Below are 18,882 nucleotides of genomic sequence, written 5' to 3'. Positions count from 1 at the left end.
GGGCTTTCTCCCTAGGGGGACATTGATTTGATTTCACAAAGGTTTTCCAGTATTGTGCCTGGAAACTTGCAACTGTTGCCTGTTTCTAGTTATACTGTTGAAAATGTTTGTGAATTCAGAAAAGTCAGCAATCTGCAGCCATGTAAGGTCAGGAAAGCGTTGATGCAGATCTGTTATGGGAAACCATTGTGTTACAAATCCAATCTCAAACCACTTGTCGACTTATTGAAACCTCTATGAGCTCTTTCATGTCTCCTCATTCATTCTTTTGGTTATTCGTTAACAACTTTGAGTGCACAGGTAGGTTGCCCTAGTGCATGAGGATTAACAAACAAAAATGTTGTGCATTGTTTGAACACAGTGAAAACAGCTGCACTCAAAATGCAGTCTGTCGCAAAATAGTTTCATTTATTCAAATTAATAAGTTCAGGAATTCACTTCTAAACCAATATGTCACCAGTGGTGGCTCTTCCACCAAGGCGGAATAGCGGCCCACTGAAAAAAAATCAAAAATAAAATGATAATAACTATTTTTATTATCATTTCTTTTCCTATGTACTGATGTTAGTGGCTCTCGTACGGGGCGGTTCTGGCGGAGTAGGGAGAGTAGTGGTTTTCACTCCTGAAGTATGAAGGGCTGCTTGGCCCGCCCTCTACGGCCGCCTCCAAGCAGTCCTGCACACTTTGCATGTTCCTACCAGGCTGCATTACACAGCCAGGTGAGGAACATGCAAACCCTCCCGGTCCCCGTCTGGGCGCCGATCCACTCGCTCAGACCAATCAAAACACTGCAGTGGAACGTTGTGATTGGCTATGAGTAGGCTGGGAGGGCGTGTGCTTCCTGCTGCTGGCCGGGAGTGCAGGAAGATGTCGGAGGGACGGAGGACGAAGGAGAGGTGTGGCAGTTTCAGGTAAGTGTTTTTGTTGTTAAGTTTTCTTTTTTTGTGCCCACCACCCAACCACCCAGGACCAGTAGCAGCCGCTATTGTATGAGGTCCTCAGGACAGGTGACAAATACTCCAATTGTTTCAACAACGGTTTGCAGTATTCCTACTGCTACTCCTACCTCTTCATAGTCGTATCTCAATGTCTACACTTGACTTCAATCAGTACATACATTGGCATCTAATTCCTACCTCTCCAACCATCTCTACATCTACTGATACCTCTACTTTAGCCTTAGAGCCTGGTGTAGCGTGTTCTAACGGCCATTAAAGGTCCGCTCCAGTCTTTTGAGGGCGTTTAACAAGGGTGCGGCCCTTCAATGGCCGGTGGAGCCCGCTACGGAGGGCTCTAAGGCTATTACAACATGCCTCCTGTAGAGGGCAGAATGTTCTAACTTGTAAAACAAAGGCCTCATGGAGCCAGAGGGAGTTGAAATCCCATTGGGCTCCGTAAGGCTTTTGTTCACAGTAACAGCTGTGAACAAACATTGGAATGCTGCTGCACCGGGCTTCTATCAGCCATTAGAAGTCCAGAGCACTCCATTGTCTTCAATGGAGCGCTGAACATTCAATGTTCTAATTTTACTTCAAATTTGACAAATATCTTCACCTTCACACCTACACCTAGGTTTACTACTACCTCTACTCTTACTGCTGCCTCGCTACCTACCTTTGCTCCTTCCTCTATCACGTGCCCTCTTACGGCTACATCTACCTTTAACTTAACAAGTTCAAGTTCAAGTTCAGAAATTTATATAGCGCACTACTCACCCAGAGGGTCTCAAGGCGCTTGGGGAGGCGGGTGCATTTACTTATCGAATATCCAAGTTTTTAGTTGCTTTCTGAAGGAGAGGTGGTTCTGAGTAAGGCGGAGGTGGGTGGGGAGAGAATTCCAGGTCTTGGCCGCTAAGTAGGAGAAGGATCTTCCCCCCATGGTGGATCCGTGGATGCGCGGAATTGCGGCGAGGGCTTGATTGGATGATCGTAGTTGGCGGGTGGGGGTGTAGAAGGACAGTCTCGTGTTGAGGCATTCAGGCTCCTAGGTCACAGAGGGCTTTGTGTGCGTGGGTGAGGAGACGGAACGTTATTCTCTTGTTGACAGGGAGCCAGTGGAGATCTTTTAGGTGACCGGAAATGTGAGCTTGACGAGGGATGTCCAATATGATTCTGGCTGATGCGTTTTGGATGTGTTGAAGTTTTTTCTGTAGTTTGGCTGTGGTTCCGGCGTAAAGGGTGTTTCCGTAAACCAGTCGGCTGGTGACCAGTGCGTGGGAGACCGTCTTTCTTGTTTCAGTGGGGATCCAACGGAAGACTTTTTTGAGCATGCGTAGGATGTTGAAGCAGGATGATGAGACGGCATTGGCTTGTCTGGTCATCGAGAGGGAGGAGTCCAGGATGAAGCCCAGGTAACATGCGTGATCCGTAGGTGTGGGTGCGGTTCCCAGGGCTGGTGGCCACCAAGAGTCATCCCAGGCCGAAGGGGATGAGCCTAAGATGAGGACTTCCGTTTTGTCCGAGTTCAGTTTTAAACGGCTGTTCTTCATCCACTCGGCTACTTCTTTCATTCCTTCGTGTAGGTTGGTTTTGGCGGTGTTCGGGTCTTTGGTGAGGGAGAGGATCAGCTGGGTGTCGTCTGCGTAGGAGATGATGTTGAGGTTGTGTTGGCGCGCGATGGATGCGAGGGGACTCATGTATATGTTGAAGAGGGTGGGACTGAGTGATGATCCTTGTGGTACGCCGCAGATGACTTCGGTGGCCTCTGATTTGAAGGGGGGAGGCGGACTCTCTGGGTTCTTCCGGCAACGATATGAACCATTCCAATGCTTTTCCTTGTATTCCGACGTTGCTGAGTCGTTGTATGAGGGTGCTATGACAGACTGTGTCGAAGGCTGCGGAGAGGTCAAGTAAGATGAGGGCAATTGTTTCTCCGTTGTCCAGTAGTGTTCGGATGTCGTCTGTTGCTGCGATGAGGGCGGTTTCGGTGCTGTGTTTGGCTCGGAAGCCGGATTGTGAAGGATCGAGGGATTTGTTGGAATCGAGGAAGGCGGCGAGCTGACTGTTGACGGCTTTCTCAATAACTTTGGCAGGGAATGGGAGGAGCGAGATGGGGCGGTAGTTCTTAGGTTCGGTGGGGTCTGCTGTGGGTTTCTTCAGAAGGGCGCTGAGTTCGGCATGTTTCCAGATTTCCGAGGAAGGTAGCGGAGTTGAAGGAACAGTTGATGACATTGCGGAGATGGGGTGCGATGATGGAGCCTGCTTTGTTGAAAATGTGGTGGGGACATGGGTCGGTTGGCGATCCTGAGTGGATGGAGTTCATCAGGCGGATGGTGTCTTCGGTGGTGATTGGGTTCCAGGCGCAAAGGTTGTTAGAGGGCGGTGTTGGATCGGAAATGGGTGGAGTGGACATGTCTTCGGACTGGTTTTCAAAGCTGTTATGTATTTCGGCGATTTTGTTGTGGAAGAATGAGGATAGAGAGTCGCAGAGGTCTTGGGAGGGAGAAATGTTGTTGGTGCCGGCGGTGGGGTTAGTGAATTCTTTGACGATGTTGAATAGTTCCTTGCTGTTGTCAAGTCGATCCTTGAATGCTGATTTCTTGGTGGATCGGATTAGTTGGTGTTGTTTGCGGGTGGCGTTCTTGAAGGTGGCTAGGTTATCAGTGGTTAGGTTTTTTCTCCAGGTTTTCTCGAGAGTATGACAGAACTTCTTGGATTTCTTAAGGTCATCGTTGAACCAGGGGGCTTTTTTGCTACCTTGCTTGATTAGATGGTTTTTCAATGGTGCAAGTTCGTCGGCGCTATGGGTGATCCATTGGGTGAGGTTAGTGGCTGCTTGGTTTGGGTCCGATGATTTGGTGGGGGGGTTTTGGTGAAGCGATGTGAAGAGTTGTTCAGTGTGATTTTGTTCCAATTTCTTCGAGGAATAGGTTGTGGGGGGTTGTCGGTCGTGGACTTTTTGTAGTTGAAGTGAACGCAGCTGTGGTCCGTCCAATGGAGAGCTGTGGTGTGATCGAAGGAGATGTGCTTGCTGGAGGTGAAGATAGGGTCGAGCGTGTGTCCGCATAGTGGGTGGGGGTGTCTACAAGTTGTTTGAGTCCTAGATTGGCCAGGTTATCTAGAAGGTTGGTGGTATTGTTGTCGTTTTTCTTTTCCAGGTGGAAGTTGAGGTCTCCCAGTAGAATGTAGTTCTCGGAGGGGAGGGCATGTGGGCTGATGAAGTCAGCGATGTCTTCGCTGAATTGTGTGCGGGGTCCTGGTGGTCTGTAGATGAGGGTGCCTCTGAGTGTGGTTTTGTGGTAGGTGTGAATCTGGAAGTGAAGGTGTTCGGCGGAAGCGAGGTTATCATCGGAACTGGTCGTGATGCGGATGGTGTTCTTATGGACGATGGCGATGCCTCCTCCTGTTTGGTTGATGCGATCTTTTCGAATGATCTTGTAGGCTTCTGGGATGGCTATGGCGATGTCGGGCGCTGATGAGGCGTTCATCCATGTTTCTGTGAGGAAGGCGACGTCCGGCGATGTAGTGTCGAGTAGGTTCCAAAGTTCAATGGAGTGTCTGTGGACTGAGTGGGTGTTGATCAGGATGCACTTTAGGTGGTTAGTGTCGGAGCTCTGTTTGGAGTTTGTGGATTTGGTGTGGGTCCTGATGCAGTCGAACTTGCAGGAGTGGCAGGCGAAGGGTCCATGGGTGTGACCTGGGGCGGCTTGGTAGCAGTTTGGGAGTCGGCCGGGGTTAAGGGCTGAGAGGGTTGCGGCGTCATAGGTTATGCGGCTGGAATGGGAATTGCGGGGGCCAGGGAGACTGGTCCTGGGCGCGGTCCAGGCGCTGACGGGCGTAGACGGGCTTACCTTTGGCGCACCTTCGGCGCGCATGGGGCGCGACCGCTGCGCGTGAACGCTGCGTGCGAATGCATCTGTCATATGCGGATAGTGGAGGGGAGGGGCGAGGGAGGAGCAGCTGGGAGGCGGGAGCGGGGAAGGGGAGCCGGGCAGGGAGGCACAACAACAACAACAAAATGGCAGCAGGCCAAAAGCGAAACAGGATTGGGGCACAATTTATAAGAAACGCGATGTGAATGGCAGTGGAACCGGCACAATCAGGCACAAAACAAAAATACAGGCAGCACAGCACAATTGAGCACAACATTGCAGCGCACTTCGGCAGACTAGCGTTACGATACTATTCAAATTAGCAATCAGGAAATAAACAAGGCAGCGCAGCACAGCGCACTATGGCGATCTAGCGCTACGAAAGTATTCTAATCAGTAATCAGGAAAAAGAAGATGTGGGGGCAAGGCGAGCAAGCAGGCAGTAGTCTGGCAGTAGGCGCTACGATACCAAATCAGCATGCAGGGCAGGGAGCAGAGTGAGGAGCGACCGCTTCTGATGAAATCAGGACAAGTAGCAATCTCCACATGCAGACCTCTGCCTTAAACCTACCATCATTGATACTTATGCTACCCTACATTTACCATTTATAGTGAAGATTTAAATGAAGGAGTATTACTGTTTTTTTTCATTTTTGATCAACCTGACAAAGATTTACTTGGCGCCAGTGAAACCTTTTCCAATCTCCAGTTTTTTAAGCCTATTTTAAGCGTTTGTTGTGATCTATGGTATTAAAAGTTGCTGAAAAATCAAGAATTCAGGTTTTGCCACAATCCTTATTCAGCAACAACCAATGCTCTTCCACTGGTTCGATCACTATTTTCTTGGTGCTTATTTGAGTTCTGGATCCAGCAAGAAAAGGGTGTGGAGATTGCTTATGTGCAAAAAGGATTGAAGCTGCTTAACCTCTAGCTTTTCTATGTCAAATTTGATGGAGCACCCACAATGGACAAATCACGTGGGTCTGTATGTGCTTTTTCATTAAGAGTGCTATTGGAGCTTGCATTTCTTTATTTTTTGTTTTGCATTTTTTATAGCATGAACCTGGCCTAAAGCAATTAGAGCACGTCACAAGAGAGCCAGCCTACATTGTACATTTATTTTGCTTTTTAGGTACAGTACGATTAGGTAATTTACCCAGAACATAGGAAGTTCAGCTGAAACAGGTATATGAACCTGGTTCCCGATGTTCCAAAGTTGGCTGCCTCTAGGATACATCTCTTCGTCCTTTTAACATGCCACTCAGAATGTCTCCTTTTTCCAATAAGTGTTCTGAGATCATTAACAAGAGGGCAGTAACAGTAGCAGGAATACAATTTATTTAAACTTAGGTAGTAGGGTTTTGCCATCCGATTAACCACATTGTTGACCCTAAACAATTGTTTTCCAAAGTCTTCTCTAGTAATTTAAAATAGTATGGATGGTAGCTCTTGACTCAGTTATGTTCGTTTTTCAACAAATTAAAGTGGGAGCCACACATTTTACACGGAAAGTTGTGAGAATATACGAAGACATCCAGAACAAACCTGTTCTCAAATATAGACTCTGACAAAGGGGCATCGTCTACCCTTCATTCAACAGAACACCATTCAAATGTAAATGTAAATGTCTTGTAAAGCGCACTGCTGCCCTGAGGCGTCATGGCGCTGTACACCGCTGGGGAACCCGTCCTGGCTATCCCTGTGAGATGGTCCCTAGTGGGTATCTCCAAGGTGAAACCAGGCATCCCTGGCGAATGTGGGGGGCCGTTGTAGAGATGAGGCAAGCTAATGCCCAGAGTTGCCGAGTGTGATCCCTGGTTAGAGTAGGCACCGAGGCGAGAATTATCAAGTCTGTTGACCGTGGTCCACAACCCTGCCGTGTCGGGAATTGAACCCTGGTCCCGGCCCGTTCTCTGCTTCCGGGTCTGCCGCCTCTAACCAGTGAGCCACACCACTCCACTACTAGGATTCTTAACCTCATTTAGACGCAGATTTAGAAAGATTTAGCATTGTGTTGTGTCACTTTTTGGGGCAGACCCAACACAAGACACATTTTGGGATTTACAAAGCCACGCAAATGTTGATTTGCAAGGTTTTGAAAAATGTTACATACTACCTTGCGTAAGGAAGGCATTACATGGTGGTGCATGGACGTTCCAGTGCATCCACCCATGCATTTTGACAAAAAACAGATGTATGAAGACTTGTAATTATGGGTTTGCATCAATATGGTGCGCCTACCTGATGTTGATGTAATGAGAAATATCTTTATTTCTCCTTGTTATTTCCTGTTTGCATGTGTGCTGGTTTTGCAGCACACATAAAAAGAGCAAATAGGCTTAACGGATAGATTTTGGCCAGGACATTACCTCTTTCTGCACAAATACTATTCTGACCACAACATGCACCCTTGCGCCATGCTGCGTTGGTGCTAGGCAGACACAGGTGCCCCAGTGCTAGGAGAGAGCAGATACGCTGCATATCTTTGAACGTATGGCTCAGTTCTGTATTTTGCTCTGTCTTTTAAGCAACACTGTGCAGCACCTTCACTTGCTGCCTGTTTTATGTGAAATGCTAATGAATGTGCCTCTTAGTCTGCAGCGTCAGTACCTGACCAAAAACAGGAGTACTGCACTATAACATTGTGACACCATTCATTAACTAGTAGCCTCAATAAAGAGCCTGAATACATAACATGTTAGGGGTATCTGATTCATATGTCAGGAATTTCCACTGATATGGAGCTCAAGTTACAATTCCTGCACAGACCCAGGGAGTGCGCACTGCTCCAGTCTAAGTGTCTCTGTTGCTTGAATCTGAACATATTTGAGAGCAAAAATGTTATATATAACCAATAAATAGAAAATGAAAAGAGGAGGATTTCAGATTAAAATGCACTTGCATTCCCACAAACACTGAAATCTTCAAGAAAAATGACAAAATGTAAAAATAAGTTAAAAAAAACAAAAATAAAGGATTAATCAGACAGGAACTCCCAGTCTTCTTTTTAAGCATAAAATCACCGAATGAGAACTCTTTTAGTGCTGGCTCCAACTTCTAGATGTGATGAGGCTTGCATATGCACAAATGCATTAAATACGTTTGAATTAATATATATATTTATATTCACACTGACTTATAGCATTTAAATAAAGAAGCTATCAATATGAAGACAAATATGGGGAGGAGCTTACACCTACCAGCTGTTTCTCCTCTTCCTCTTGCAGTCGTCGTGCCAGCTCTTCATCTTGCAAGAGCTGATCAGTGCTCTGAAGCTGGAGTTCTGCTATCTGCCACTCCAGGAGATCTGCAGGATCGGGCTCCAGGGAGGTGTCACCTGGACAGATACAACCATAAATCGTCTAAGAAACTAAACAAAGCAATCTACACTGAGCATGGGAAAAGATGCCACCTGGTCCTTGTGCAATACCTTTGCTTGTCTTGGCATTTTGTTTAAATACAATATTCAATCTTTGGATTGTAATTTTAGTGGCAATCAGCTAAGCTAATAAGGAAAGAACTAAGATCTGGAACATGAGGGCAGCTACTTATTTTATTTAGTAGGAGAGGTTATTTAATTGTTGGTTGTTGAGTGGTTGCTAGATGTGTTCGGGATCTGGTGTGCCTTGTGCCCTATGTGTAATAAGAACACATTCAGATGCCTGGAGCCACATTACAGAAAATGCTCTGTGGTGCAGTGGAATTACAGACGAACAACAGATACATGTGCAGCCCATTTGTAATATGGATTGCACAAGTGCACCTTTTGCTCCTCCGCGATCCCAAGGGGGTGTTCCTCTATTTGCACAGGGGTGTAACCTAATTGCAAATGAGATCACACCTTTACCCTTAGACATGCACTCTTTTACAGGCACAGGACCACCAGACCATCAAGAGCAGCATTGGTTTGGGCGACACAAAGTATTGTACAGTCAGAGCCCCCAGGGTTCTCCATCGTGCCAGTGGGTAACAGAGGTCCCAGGGAGCTCTGCAGACATCCCCCCGCAGACAGGAGCAGTCGTACACTGCGCCCGCCTGTGGAGGGATCCCTGCCACCTGGACATGCTGCTGTCCCTATGCAATAAAATACAAAGCAGTTTTAAACCCCCTTCCACCCTTCAATGCTGTGCTGTTACCAGGGAAGGCACATCTTTGTGCATTGTATATGCTTTATTGTGCACAGTACCTCTCTGCATTGAAGGCAATTGTGGGTGCACACAGCACATACAGGGACATTGCGCCATTTTTATATGGTCCAAGGGGAACTAATGTTCCTCAAATGTGAACAAATCAGATGGGTGTCCGAAGTTCTTGCATCTTAAATGTTTCATTTAATTCTTAGCTAGAACAGGTACCAAATGACTATAATCACTCAGATCAAGTTTCATAGAAAGCTCTGGGACACTTGCCTGGCTTTTATAATAAGAAAGAAGTTGATTCACAGCATAACAGTTTCAATGTTGCAGAGAGTAAGGTGCCTATAAAAGTGACCTGGACATTAGTAATCGTTTTGGATGATTGAAGGATATTAGTGGTCTGCTTATTGGGTTAAATGCTTTGAAAAAAAGAAATATTAAACCCTCAATGCACATTACCTTTATCTGATACAGGTCTTTCAATTTCAGGGCATATTTAAAGGTAGTTAAAGTGCCAAACACTTGCAATCCCTAGTGTCTCATTGACCCCATGCTGCCCCTGGGACTCAAAAGATTCAGATTCTTTCGACAAGATGTCTCCCAAGTCTCTAATCTTAAGGAAGAAAAATATGACCACATCTGTGGGTTCTTCCCTTACAGTGGACAACCACAATATTAATTCTGTGCTTCATTATTGTTCTGCACGCGCATTATTTAGGCATCACCTAAGGTCGCAACTGCAACCGTAGTAGTCACCAAGGAGACCCGTTGGAAATCCTATCTGACAGAGCACCAAATGCTGCTGGAAGGACCTTTCATATTGAGCAGCAGACATCATTAGAAGCATTCTGGTACACTGAGGTGCAGCCTCAGGGACACTCAGAACTTAGGAACCGGTCATCGCACCTATAATATCTCTGAAATGATATCTGCGGTGAATTTACCTAAAGGGAGAGCATTATTGAGATATTTTATCATGACACCGTGTTTCATGATCCCCTCTGGGACTGCCTGCTAACACATCAGTTATATCAACAGCATTTGTTTTATTTGAAAGGATTCATATCACACACTTCTATTCTTGAAACCTATTTAAACAAAATGGAAGCTACAGATTTTATATTACTCTTGGTGATCCGGAGAACATGTTCATACTTTATCCAAAGAGACTACTAATGCAAAGTAAAAAGGACAAATTTTTAATTCTCAATTCGGTGGATTATGTTTTTTCTGTTCACTGTTTTTGACTAAAGCATAGGAAGACCACTGCTAAACGATGCGGCCAACCATTCTTGAGGGAGAGGGCATAAACAATCACACTGAGGCTCTTATTACAAGTGGATTCCTTGATACCATCATCAAATACTTTAATTTCGATCACAAGGATTTCCTATAAAGTGCGTAGTGCCATACAATATAAAAATGGTAGGAACAATAACATTCATATTACAAAGTGCAATATGCAACAGTAGTTAAAACAATGCAAAGTTAAAAGTCATTATTCAGGATTTGATATGTATGAATTATAAAACTTAGAAGGCAGCTCATATAATACATTTAAAGCCTTTGATCCACAATGTATGCCAAAATCAGGCCAAACCCAAAACTACCACCCTGGAAGTTCTCATAACCTCGAGATAATGTCCAGGTCCACTCAGTTTACACAATAGAACAATTCACCTACCCCTCAGGCTTCTATAATGGGGACAAAAGAATAACAAGTGGACTATTGAATCAGAACAAGCATTACATGCGGGACACTGATCATCTGTGGGGGTCTTACTACACCACTTTCTACAGAACAGTTTAATGGGTAGAGTTTTATGACGGAATCATACAAATAATTCCATGCCAGTGGTGGAACAATTTCATTGATAGTTTCCTCATAAAATGGGACGAATTTAAAACTCATAAAATCATGGGTCATTGTACCCACCAGTTTGGCCATCTCCTTCACCATGACAGTATCCCAATATATCTCTTTGACCCTACATTTCGGGATGTGGGACAATCTTTCAGGGGTGGACCAATACTCCTCTATCCCAAGTCTCTTAAGTAGATTCTTCAAGGAGCTAAACCATGGAATAGAGTTTACCTGGGATCACTTCAGGAGATCAATCGTCACTGCTCTGTATGGGGAGAGCTTATTAACCGACCACAGAAGGTGCCAAACCATAAACTGCTTATAGTCCAACGTGTGTGCTAACAGTGTTTGGCCCAAATCCAAAAACATAGGAGCCAAGGGGGTACTAGAGGGAAGGTTTAGCATTGAACGAAGAAACCAATTTTCAACAGAAGTAAGTGAGTTTATTTTTCCAGTGCCCCACAATTCGGCCCCACAAAGAGCTCTCTACCAGTATTTTGGTATTTTACATTTCCAATGCTGGGGCCACCTAGACACTGTTTTTTATGGATTTTACTTAAGTGAACAGTTTGTTGGATTAATGGTAAATGGACTTTTTTGATGTGTGGCGCCCAATTTAGCTTTGGGATTAAGTGGATACCGAGGTAGTCAAAGGCAGAAGCTTGCTCTAGGGGGCTATTTCCTACATACATTGGTCTTTTTGATGGCTTGGTATTCCCCTTCAAGAAGATCATATATTTCGTTTTAGCCTCGTTTAATACCAGGCGATGCTCTTTATTGAACCCAGTAAAATTATTCAACAACTGTTGCGGTACCACCAGATCTCGCATCATATGTAAAGCGCTCTGATACCTTCGAACCTTGCTAGTGCTATAAAAAACGTATAAATGAATAAAATAAATCAGAATAGCAAAGTCTGTGGTAACTCTGTGGATCTGTTGTATTTCATCCAGAAACTCCACCTTTTAGAAGCCAGTGGAGCTCCTGGGTGAATTACTGATGGATATGCAGAGCAACCAGGAGTCCTCACTTCTCAGAGTTCTGCCCCAAGTGCTCACTTAAAATAAACGTTATTTGAATAACCCCTGGAATTACAAATACCCCTTGTATTGGTAACTCCATGACTGTCGAGTTAGTGGGTACAACTCCAGGGCACACTGAATAAGGCCTTAAATTGTTCATTTTACAATCCCAAATCTTGGCAGCCTCTTTGAAATCTTACATCAGGTGTTGTAGAGGAAGTCAGCAAGCATTTATTTGTGACTCTAACAGTGTTTATTTTGTCTCATGGTTGCAGATGGAGCATACTGGCACTAAACTTTGGGGTAGCAATGTATTTTTCACCATTAGACGCTGGTTCTGAGCAATAAAGAACAAGCATTTGCAATGCAATAGGTATCGCATTTATGCAAGTTTAAGCTATTGGCATTGTAAATGACAATGCCTTTTATTTATGTTTTGAAAACAAAAATAAAAGGCATTGTTATCTGCAATGCCAATAGCTCAAACTATGAGTAAATGCGGGACCTATTGCATTGCAAATGCTTGTTTTCCCTCCCTATGCAACTGCTTTCTTAAATATGTGCGCCTGACACCGTTTTACATTTTCTACTTCGAATATTTTAGCTTATTCTATTATGTTTGGGCAGCAGTGGCAAAACTCTCCTACTATCAGTGCAACGCTGTCCATACGTTCAGCTCGAAGGAGCTGCACAATCCCATCCTGTGCTCAGAACCCAGTGGCATTTTTTATAAGCAAGTTTTGGCGAAATATGCAAGATACGGACTGTCACACTCTCTTTGTATATGCTGTTTAGAAAACTAATCAATATATTCATGTGTCCTCAATTTTCAAGGTCAAAAATTATAGCGATACTTCTCAACTTGATTTAAAAAATAACTGTGGTTGTCTATTAAATCAATCAAACATTCTATCGATCTATCCATTCATTCATCTATCTACCCATCCGTCTATCCTTCATTTTATTGCTTTCCTCAATGTCCACGTTAAAAAAACTATTGTGGGACTTCGCAACTTGAGATCGAAATTCACTGTGGTCAATCAATCTATCTATGTATCTATGTATCTATGTATCTATGTATCTATCTATCTATCTATGTATCTATCTATCTATCTATCTATCTATCTATCTATCTATCTATCTATCTATCTATCTATCTATCTATCTTGCTTTCTGTTTATGTAAGCTGTCTAGTGACCGATTATTTGCTTATCTTTTTTGTCTGTCAATTTAAACTATGTTTCTAGCTCATATCCATTCAGTTTGCGTTCTTATTTGCAACTTACAAAAAGAAGCATGTGTACATAGCTTAGTGGTGAGTGGCAATAAGCATGTGCAGGTGCATAAGCCCCCTAAGATGCAGCAGGCGTTGTATGCCAGATGTATTGATATTTTTGCAAACTGAAACAACTTTAGTTCTGTTATTTACAGAGACTTTTCACTTAAGCTCATCTGCCGTATGTAAATACCCTTCAATACATGCATTATGTGATTAGCCTCACATACATACGGTCCGAACTTTTTGTTATAAGTTTTAGTGAATTATATTTTGTAAGCAATACTTTCTCCAAACGAAAAATGTGCTACTGCACCAAAGAGCCACACATTCAATGTTCCCTAAACACATTCAAACACATACACATAAAACCTTGATCATCACAATTTTGCATATTCAGGATGTGACAAAAGTTCAGCAGTGACCAGTTCATCACTGCCTCCAGACCCCTCTCTGGTTGGGCCCGTGGCTCTGTGGAATAAAGCACCTACTCCATGGATCTGTGTTTTGCCTCACAGTCACAGATTGAAACCCTGGCAGGTCCACTCAGCCATTCATCCTTCTGTGGTCGATAAAATTAGTACGATTGAGTTGGATAAAAATAAACATCTGCTATTCAGCACAAAGATGCCCCAAGTGGTGAATGAATGATTCAAAATACACAACATATGGTTATATGTCTGTCAGTTGCATGGCTTTGTCTGTAAAAGCCTTCTGCCATTTCACTTTGCTTTTAGAAACCACAGACTCTCTTCTTCACATGTGAACACCAGTATGTTTGATATTATATTATATACCAAAAAAACATTCAAAAATATAATGCCACAAACAAGAAATAGCTTGAAAAAGAAACGGGCTGAACCAGTGGAACAAAGGTCCAGTTGAAATTTGACCTATGATCAACACATATGTATGTTATCATATGTGTATGACACCGGGGTAAAGCACTCAACCTGCAGATGTGCTTTGAAGTAGTTTTAAAAAACAATGCATGCATGCACGACGCAACCTCGCAGACCCCACGTAAATATTCATAGAGTCACTGTGCGTCCACATAAGTGCACTCACCTACCGTTCTTGGTGACAGTCATTTCATTCGTCACCACTTTGAATTTGTGCCACAGCTTGCCGACCTCGAGGGTCACCTACAGCTGCTTCTCCGTTGGGAACCCTTTCTCCTTCCCTGACATGAGCTGGCTCTCCACCACATTGAGCAGCCTGTACACGGAGCAGTCGGCGTCCTTGCAGCCGGCATCAGTCATGGTGGCTTAAAGAGCACCCTCAAACTTTTCACTACACTGTGAACAGCCTCTAGCTAATAATTATGAATGAGTGAGGTAGGGACAGCCTACTGACTGGACTTCCATCACAGAGGGGTGGGGGGGGGGCTGCCGCCTCCTCACCTGCCGGCCGCCAATAACACGACACCAGTCCTTTCTTATAGGTTTGCCCAACCAGGATTCAGCACTAATTATTTGGATGGTCAGGTGGATGACAGGTTGACGTACTGGTTGGTTCGCTTACAAATAGCAGGCATTTAAGGCAAGCACTCCATGCTAATTGCCGCGCGCTGTCTTTATGAAGAGTTCCCGCCTGTACAAGTGACGGACGCTTTCTATTGCGAAGTGGATAATTGGACCGCTCATCAAGGGAAATTATTTACGTACGGACTGGAAGAGAAGTGGTGAAATCGTGTGTGTGTCTCTAAACGCAAATATAAGCAAGCTCATTACCGATAACAGCAGCAGTGTCAGTAAGAGTACCACAGGAAAAAGAAAAACGGTTTCACTAATCTAAGAGATTTTGCAAAGAAGCCTTAAAAATGTTCGTGTCTATCCTGGAATCGGAATTCCCACGTTCAATTTATGTACTGATCTCTTAATCGGAGAGGTTATGTACGTCACGCTAGGGGCGCGGCTTGTTTTCAAGCTATTTCACCCTGCGGTTGTGCTTGTTTCGTACCCACCGTGCCACGTCAGAGGCTCGCGCTCCTGCCGGGCTGGTATCGGCGACCGGGGCTGGACACGTAGCCGCTCCTGCCATGACGCCGGACGGCACGCTGCTCTTCGACCCCCGGCTGCTGCTGCTGGACTGGAGCCTGAACACGGTGTCCTTCCGGCGCATCGAGGAGGTGGTAGTGAGCGACGACTGCCGCGGCCGACAGCTGGGCAAGGGTGTATGTGTGTGCGCGTGTGCGCGGCGGGGGGGTTCTCTATGTGTTTGTGTGTGTGTGCGTGTGCGCGGCGGGGGGGTGTTGTGTGTGTGTGCGCATGCGTGCGTGTGTGTCTGCTTACAAGGAGCCATGGGAGACAGGAAGCGCGCGCGACCTGATCCGTTTACGTGCGCGTGCACATCTCTTGTTTCCTGTCTCCTGTCTCCCTTGACTCCTTGTAAGCAGAAATGAGTACAATAGAGTCTGGCAGCGACGATCGCTTCGCGATCGGTTCGCAGTGCGAGACCTAAAAAGGCAGCACAAGGAGGAAAATAATGACAAAGAAAGAAATAGGGATGAAAAGAACCCACAAGAATTAGACAGAGGCAGGAAGTTTAATGTTGTGAAATAAAGAGGTAAATGTCAGTCTGGTCTTGGGGTCATTGATTGTGGTGTCAAGTTCAAAGACATGGCTAAAAACAACAAAACATTCTGTAACTATTTTTTTTTTCTTTCACTTTCGCGTTACTGGATATACAATAACAAACACACTTTAAACGAAAGAGGGAAATCAAGATAAACTAATTGAACTTCAATTGGTTAATGCAATCACTGCAGACGTCTGTGTGTATCCAGAAAGTCACATAATTGAATCCTGGCAGATGCAATCAGGAAAAGTGAATTATGTATGTGTACTGCTACGAGGTCCCAGCCTCTGAAGAAAAGCACTGGGTTATGTAAGTCGCCATTTTTAAACTGCAGTACCCACATTTTGAGAAAGGCTGTCACACAATGATTCATTCTTTAAGGAAAAATAATTGTTTGTAAAGTATTTAATTTAGACCGTACTTTGTACAATTATTTTCAAAAGTATCCATTAAAACAATGAATTGCAGAGCTCAGTTGATAAACCCTTAAATTAACCCTCAAGAAGAATACATCTTTGTCACCTTGGAGATTCAGTGACTCCATAAATTAGAGTGTATTCAGGCTCCCAAGCAGTGCTTGCATTTGGTGATTAAATAATTGCACAGATGTATGTTTCTTTCAGGTAAAGACACTCTGGTAAAAAGGTTGTTGCCTCCACGTCCCTCTCTCCGCTTCATAGCACAGGAGACATGACACCCTCTTCATTTTCAGATCGAGGCACCTCACAGTCTGCATTAAGTGCCCAGCTATGGATGTTTTTATTAAAAACAATGAGAACTGTTTTTGTAAACGTGCATAGCATGGACGGTCCCCATAGCTTCCAACCACTTTGACCTCTAATTATAGGCAGATGTCCTTTCAGGTGAGTCGAGGGGGTGGCAGAGAGCAGGACAGTAGATGCACAGCCCTGAGAGTCTGGCTCCCTGGGGCCTCAAAGTAACAGCCCAGGAGTAAGAGGAAAGTAGTGAGATTCATGGACACCATCTAAGATGGCCCAGAGGATGTGGGTACCATGTGGGAGCTATGTTTTTCATTTACTTTTAACATTATTGCATCAAGTGCAGTGATACTGGGGGCAGGAGTGTCAGGGGTTACTGCACCCCATGCATGGCTGCTTTACAGTCAAAAGGGAAAATGGGGCCCATTTTTTATCACTACCATAAACTGATGTGGGGCTAACTAAACCCCGATTATGGCTGTGTTACTATGTACAGGAATTTATATAGCGCAAATCACCAACCGATCTCTAAGCGCTTGCTTAGGGAACCCGTCCTGGTGTTCCCCCGGCAGGGTATCCGCAAGGTGAAAGCCAGGCATCCCGCCGCGAGGGGCCGTTGTGGAGATTAAGCAAGCTATTGCCCAGAGTCGCAGGGTGTGAACCCATGAATCGAGTAGGCACTAGAGCGAGAATTGTCGAGTCCATGGACATTTTTAGGACTCAAGACCCCGCCGAGCCAGGAATTGAACCCTGGTCCCGGGCTGACCTCTGCTTCCAGGTCTGCCTCCTCTAACCAGTGAGCCACACTTCTCTCCTTTCTTGCTTGCATTAGGGCCTAGTGCATCCTTGCTGTGCCACTGCTGCTTTGGTTCTCGGAGGAATGACTCAAGGGAGGGGAACATTGAAGTAGAGGAGACACCTTAGCTTGAACTCAGAGACAATTGGAGGGCAGTCGGGTAAGATGGGGGCCCACGCTTTAACAAAGGGCAGAGATAGCCCACTTCGTGAGGTAATAGTTATAAGTAAAGCAGGTGAGGTGGCATTGGGGCAAAGCCTTTGGATTCTTTAAAAAGTATGGGGAAACGACTGGATGAAACATGGTAAACATTGGAAAGTGAAAGGATAACTGTGCACTGGGAATCACGAGTCAACATTAGGCTATTACAAACAAGAAGCAGTGACGTCACATGGCAGGTTCGTATGAGATGACACTGGTGTTACCACATCCCTAAAATCTCTTATTAGCACTGCCTTGCCAGAAATGTTTTGCTCCTCCTAAGGGCCAGAAAGTCCCTGCAGGTAGTTGCAACCACTTTTTGCACACAGAAAAAAACATTCAAAAGAGAAAAACAGTCAAAAGATTACATTGAGAAGAGGGAAGCAGGGTTTGTCAGCCACTACACAACATGTGCATAAAGAGATCTGCATTATTTTTGTTTAAAGTCAGACAGCCATTTTTGTAACATCAGGATAAACATACCATCCTTGCTCCTCTAGTGCGAGGGAGTAAATGTACAAAAAAGGTGCAGAAAATACTCCCTTTTCTTGTTAGGTTTCACTAAGAGCACTAATCACTCAGTCAATAATCACATAATTTGACGCATAATATATAAGGAATATGAGTAATACTTCACTGAAAGCCTAGGCAGGTAGACCTTCAGATTAAGGACCAGTCCAATAGTTGTTCTCTATTGATCCTGCTTGACTGGGACTTCAAAAAGAGACTTTTCATACCACAGGCTACACAAACATGGCTGCCATAGCTGTGTTAACATTACCAAGTGGGAAACTTTTTTTTTCTTTATAAGAGCAGCTCAAGTTCCTTTTATGATCCGTTGTTGTTTAAAAAAAAAGTTTCCTGGTTGTGTAATCAACAGGGAGAGCAGGAAATGCCTTCCTGGACCACTGCCTACTCCCTCTGAGTCTGCCAACAACATTCCAAAATGTGAGGGGAAAGTCTCGAATGATCCTGTTTCTTTATTGTTTGTTCTTTCATACATTTAATCAAAAGATAATATATGTGCTACATTTTAATGTGCACACTAAAACGTTGTGTTTTTACATTGTATTGCATATGTTGTGATTTTGTGGGATAATTTCCTGAAATAGATGTAATTCTGAATAATATTTAAAAAAAAGAAGTCTAAAACTACTGGTACAACTACTACTTATTATTATTATTATTATTATTATTATTATTATAATTATTATTAATTAAGGAATTATATTTTTCAGGTAAAACTATTCCCACTGAAGTCTTGTCAAAATTATCTATTAAACACTGATGGGCTCTAAGACCTAGACAGGGACTGAACATGATTTGACTTGGGTGGTGGAAGCAGTGGCCTGCTGACCAATGGTTCCACTCAAGTTGGAACCTCAGCTGGAACCCAACAACACCTGTGGTTGATGGTCCGCCTCAAGGCGAATAACCAAGGTGGTGCTGGCAAGGTGGCTTGAGAGAGAAATTACTCC

The 18,882-nt window shown here is 44.4% G+C and overlaps 1 protein-coding gene across 1 annotated transcript in view; it reads right to left on the bottom strand.

Moving 5' to 3' along the window:
- The window catches only part of LOC147711121 (uncharacterized), a 638,193-nt gene that overhangs the window by 123,732 nt on the left and 495,579 nt on the right, over nucleotides 1-18,882 (bottom strand). Inside the window, exon 8 of the mRNA XM_086921927.1 lies at nucleotides 8,011-8,147. Coding sequence (XP_086778053.1) covers nucleotides 8,011-8,147 — 137 coding nt within the window. The remainder of the gene's footprint in view (nucleotides 1-8,010; nucleotides 8,148-18,882) is intronic.

Source organism: Lissotriton vulgaris, chromosome 5 (assembly GCF_964263255.1).
Source record: "Lissotriton vulgaris chromosome 5, aLisVul1.2, whole genome shotgun sequence".
In the NCBI taxonomy this organism is placed as follows: Eukaryota; Metazoa; Chordata; class Amphibia; order Caudata; family Salamandridae; genus Lissotriton; species Lissotriton vulgaris.
Note: the sequence above shows the minus strand (reverse complement) of the source record. Positions and strands in the feature narration are given on the sequence as shown.